We start from the raw sequence: 5,409 nt of genomic DNA, 5'->3' as shown, positions 1-5,409 counted from the left end.
CCAGGCTGGAGTGCAATGGCGCGATCTCGGCTCACAGCAACCTCCGCCTCCTGGGTTCAGGCAATTCTCCTGCCTCAGCCTCCTGAGTAGCTGGGATTACAGGCACACGCCACCATGCCCAGCTAATGTTTTGTATTTTTAGTAGAGACGGGGTTTCACCATGTTGACCAGGATGGTCTCGATCTCTTGACCTCGTGATCCACCCGCCTCGGCCTCCCAAAGTGCTGGGATTACAGGCTTGAGCCACTGCGCCCGGCCCCAATTTTTGTATTTTTTAAGACAGGGTTTCCCCACATTGGCCAGGATGGTCTTGATCTCCTGACCTCATGATCCGCTTGCCTCAGCCTCCCAAAGTGCTGGGATTACAGATGTGGGCCACTGCATCTGGCACATTTTTCTTTTTTATTATTCTTTCCATTTGATTTCAAGTGCTTCTTAAGTTCTTATTTTGAATGAACGAATGAATATATTTAATTAATTAATTACTTTAGAGGTGAGGTCTCACTTTGTAGCTCAGGCTAGGCTCAAATTCCTGGCCTCAAGTGATCCTCCTACCTCAGCCTTCCAAAGCTCTGGGTTTATAGGCACGAGCCTATAATTATGCCTGATATCATCTTACACCTGAAATTATCTTAGATTTACATAATTTAACATAAAATTCATTTACTTGGTTTCCTCTAATGTTACCATCCTTTTTTTACTATTGTTTTTTGAGATGGGGTCTCGCTCTGTTGCCTAGGCTGGAGTGTAGTGGTGTGATCTTGGCTCACTGCAGCCTCTGTCTCCCAGGCTCAAGTGATTCTTCCGCCTTGGCTTCCTGAGTAGCTGGGATTATAGGTAGATGCCACCACACCCGGCTACTTTTTTTATATTTTAGTAGTGATGGGGTTTCACCATCTTTGGCCAGGCTGGTCTCAAACCTCTGAACTTAAGTGATCCACCTGCCTCGGCCTCCCAAAGTGCTGGGATTACAGGCGTAAGCCACTGTGCCTGCCCTAATGTTACCATCTTATATAACCAACATACAACGATCTAAACCAGGAAATTAACAGCAATACAATACTACAAACTAACCTAACAGACTTTATTTGAATTTTCTGTTTTCCCACTAATGTGCTTCTACTGTTCAACAGGTCAGTTGAGACTGAGTTTTGTTAGTGTGTTACAGGAAAACAGCCTGCTGCAAGACAAGAGTGGCACCATCTTAAGCCATAATGGCTGAGGTTTGACCCCTGCACACCAAGGTATTCTGCAGCAAGGTCTTTAAACAGTGCCTATTGCATAGATAACCCCTCATAAAGGTGATTATTTAACTTCCCCAGTGATAACAAGTTCACACAAAAGCCTGAGACGTCACCAGCTGCGTGTTTTACCCTAAAAGTTTACTGTATGAAGAATACTTTTGGCCGGGTGTGGTGACTCATGCCTGTAATCCCAGCACTTTGGGAGGCCAAGGCGGGCGGATCACTTAAGGTCAGGAGTTGGAGACCAGCCTGGCCAACATGGTAAAACCTCACCTCTACTAAAAATGCAAAAATTAGCCTGGCATGGGGACACACGTCTGTAATTCCAGCTACTCTGGTGGCTGAGGCATGAGAATTGCTTGAACCTGGCGGGGGAGGGTACAGAAGTTGAAGGGGTACCGTGAACTGAGATTGCGTCCCTGTACTCCAGCCTAAGTGATGAAGTGAGATTCTGTCTCAAAAGAAAAAAAAAAAAAAAAAAAAAAAAAGACTACTTTCCGTACATGCATTGTCATCTGCAAAATAACAAATAAAAAATACTTTCTGGAGGCTGGGTGCAGAGATCACCATCTTGTTTCCACCTGAGACATGGCTTCTGTTCGGAAGTCCCTAATAAATGTTTCTTTCTGAAAAACTGGCCCTCTCAGCTCCCTCAGCCTTTGAGGGTAGGTTTGCACAGACCTGCTCACTGTGGAACACGTGTCCATCATGATAGCAAGTCCCCAGACCCAGGTTAGCAAAAACTGTAACTGTGTAAATAGCTCTGAGTAGCCCCTATTGCAGCCAGCCCTTCAGAGAGAGCCCAGGTAGCCCTCACCAGCACTAGCCTGGCCAAACAGAGAAGCAGACTGCAAAGATATGCCGGGGTGGGTCTGAGACGTGTCAGGCAGAGACCCTGGGGCTTCAGAATAATCCTGAACCTGAAAGAACTCAGGAGTCAGCTTAATTCAGAGGGAAGAGCCAAGGCAAATCACTTACCCTCTTTCATCTACAATGTAGAGAGAACAGTGCCTTCCCCCAGAGTTATGGTGGAGGTTAGAGTTGATGGCTATAAAGTGTCCACTATTTAATATACGAGGGTTGCTCCCATCCTCTCAGTGTAATCTAAGAAACACTATTCAAATGTGGCCAGTTAATGAGGGGGACCACTCACGAAATGCCCATCTGCCCAAGGGGACCACTTGGAAGGTGTCACAAGAAAGCACCTCTAAGGAGAAAAAAAGAGTGACAAGGACAGGCCAGAAGGAGCAGCTAGAAAAGATCGGGTGGCACAGAGGACAGGGCGGGGTAGGGAAGACCATACCATCCTTCAGCTTCTCATCCTGGGGAAAGGGCCCATCTGGGAGCACATCAGCAGCAATAAGCACTGTCCGGGAGTCCTCCAGCACCTGAGGGAACCCCACCAGGGCTGAGTGGCTTTGCAGTGCCCATCACAAACTGGTCCCATCCCCATTTATTTGAACCCCACTTCAAGTCTTATGTGCAGGCAGTTTCCCTGTCCCTGAACACCATCCCTTTAGGGAATTCCTACTTACCCATCAGTGCCCAGATCAAAGACTGGACCTGCCATGAGCTGCCCCCTACCTGCACACACCTTAAAGAGCCCCCTGAGCATGACATCAAGGATCTTGTACTGCTGGTGGATGTCATTCAGCTGTGCCAGGTTCTTCAGGGCCATCAGCTGCTCCCGCCGCTTCACCTCAAACAGCTTTTTGTCTGGGCAGCATTAAGTTAAGGGGCTGCCATCGATAGCCCTGCCTGGACAATCCAGCAGTCTTGCCACAGAAGGCCCATTCCTGACCCACAAGTATCTGCAAGGGCCATAGATGCCCAGGGCTAGAAGCTTCCAGGAAATGAACAAACTGTGTGACAAGTGCACAGCCCTGCAATGCACCATTCATCCAGTTCCCACAGCACTCCACACCCAGAAGCCTGAAACCAAACCTCCAGACCTGGCTCCTGCCTTCCCTTTGCTGTGGTCCTCCTGCCCTCTCCCACAAGCATTTGCTGTTCCAGAGCCTCCACCTCTCTGCTCACGCTGCACACTCTCTGCCCAGGATGCCCCTCACCCTACTCTACAAGTTTCTATCCTTTCAAGGCCTGGCTCAAAAGCCATCACACAGTGTTTCTCCCTGATCCCTCCTGTGCCCATCAGAGCACTGGTCACAGAGTAAAATGATCATTTGTTTGTACACTTTCTCTCCCTAGGCTTATGGATGCCTCAAAGCCAAGGGGCTCATTGTAATTCATCTTTATGTCCCTGACGCCTGGTGTAGAGCAGGTGGCCCACTTCACCAGGGTCCAGATGGGCTAGTAATCCAGAATTCCTGAGTCTTCACCCAGGATGTTGCCCACAAAATGCCAGGCCATGCACAGTCCTCACTGAGCCTTTGAAATCTAGAGATGTGCCTTGTCATCTCCATTTACCATATGCGGAAGCTCTGGAGAGACTTGACTTGCTCAAGGTCTGGCCAGAGCACCTCACCTGTTCTCCCCGTTCCTGCCAGCTGGGCCTGCTTATCCCTGGAATCTCCTAGTAGAGAAACCTCATTTACAGACCTCTCAAAAACAACTCATCAACTACCAATCCCAAAGGATACAGATCTCCAGGCTCGGGTCCAGGGAGGTCCTCAAGGTGCCTGTGGTTCCTGTCCCAGACAAAAGCAGGACAAAGAGAAAGGCCAGGAACTGAAGAAGGTCCATATCCAAGCCTTTGGAGCTGAAGGAATAACCAAAAGAAAGAGAGTGAGATCCTAAGATTGGTATTACATAAAATAGAAGGCACAGGTGAACAGCAACTTCCCCAGACATGGCATAGCCTCCGAATATCAAGAACCCAGCTCTGGGGAGCCCTGAAGCTCCGCTCCTATCCCAGGGCCAGCAGGCACACAATGCAGACCCATGGGATGTTAGGTAGTAGGAAGTAAGATATATGTAACACAGGGATGCTTAGAGCACAGGATGGCTAGAGCTCTGGGCTGGAGCTCTGCCCCTGCCCCTGACTACGGGACCTCGAGCAACTTGCCCAGCCTTTCTGAGCCTCAGCCTCCTCAGCTGTAGAACGGGGTAAGGTGGTCACCTCCCTGCTGCAGGGAAGGAAGTCTGGGTGAGGCACTGTGCCTAGGGAGGAGGGGCTCGTTAACAGGATACCCTCCCCCTCCCCTATCCTGGTCTCCCAGGAAGGCTTCTGGTCAAGGAACCCAGGCAATCAGAGGGGATGTGAAATTTCTGGGGTTTTCTTCCTTCCTTGACTTTTGTCATCAGAAAGGAAGAAGGAACCAAAGGTCAGGGAGGAAGGCAGGGCAGTCTTGGTAAGGGGGCTTGCTACTCACTCACTTTGGAACCACAGGTACTACATACAACATCTGTTCCTATTCAGGCAACATGCCACAATTATTCGCTTAATTAATTTATTTTTCTTTTTTTTTTTTTTTTTTTTTGAGACGGAGTTTCGCTCTTGTTACCCAGGCTGGAGTGCAATGGCGCGATCTCGGCTCACCGCAACCTCCGCCTCCTGGGTTCAGGCAATTCTCCTGCCTCAGCCTCCTGAGTAGCTGGGATTACAGGCACACGCCACCATGCCCAGCTAATTTTTTGTATTTTTAATAGAGACGGGGTTTCACCATGTTGACCAGGATGGTCTCGATCTCTTGACCTCGTGATCCACCCGCCTCTGCCTCCCAAAGTGCTGGGATTACAGGCTTGAGCCACCGCGCCCGGCCTTAATTTATTTTTCTTAGCAGAGATGAGGACTTGCTGTATTGCCCAGTCTGGTCTCCTACTCCTGAGCTCAAGCAATCCTCTTGCCCTGGCCTCCCAAATGCTGGAATTACAGGTGTGAGCCACTGTGCCTGTGTGACACACTGTGCCTGGCCAACATAATTATTTATTGAGTGCTGTGAAGTTCACTTTCTGATGATTCCCGCTGCCTTCCGCCCTTCCTCCTCTTTGAAAGGATGCATCTTGGCCGGGCGCGGTGGCTCAAGCCTGTAATCCCAGCACTTTGGGAGGCCGAGGCGGGTGGATCACGAGGTCAAGAGATCGAGACCATCCTGGTCAACACGGTGAAACCCCGTCTCTACTAAAACTACAAAAAATCAGCTGGGCCTGGTGGCGCGTGCCTGTAATCCCAGCTACTCAGGAGGCTGAGGCAGGAGAATTGCCT

General features: G+C 49.6%; 1 protein-coding gene across 1 annotated transcript in view; it reads right to left on the bottom strand.

Annotated features, from left to right (window-relative positions):
- Nucleotides 1–5,409, bottom strand: part of CCDC134 (coiled-coil domain containing 134) — a 24,967-nt gene that overhangs the window by 12,053 nt on the left and 7,505 nt on the right. Inside the window, exons 2-4 of the mRNA XM_032270165.1 lie at nucleotides 3,845–3,976; nucleotides 2,839–2,960; nucleotides 2,548–2,632 (exon numbers count right to left, since the gene is read on the bottom strand). Of these exons, the coding sequence (XP_032126056.1) occupies nucleotides 2,548–2,632; nucleotides 2,839–2,960; nucleotides 3,845–3,947 (310 nt within the window). The 5' untranslated portion in view covers nucleotides 3,948–3,976. The remainder of the gene's footprint in view (nucleotides 1–2,547; nucleotides 2,633–2,838; nucleotides 2,961–3,844; nucleotides 3,977–5,409) is intronic.

The sequence above is a fragment of the Sapajus apella genome, unplaced genomic scaffold (genome assembly GCF_009761245.1).
Source record: "Sapajus apella isolate SASKATOON/1434 unplaced genomic scaffold, GSC_monkey_1.0 scaffold205, whole genome shotgun sequence".
Taxonomy (NCBI): Eukaryota; Metazoa; Chordata; class Mammalia; order Primates; family Cebidae; genus Sapajus; species Sapajus apella.
The sequence above is the reverse complement of the archived record's forward strand: the minus strand, read 5'-3'. Positions and strand labels throughout refer to the sequence as shown.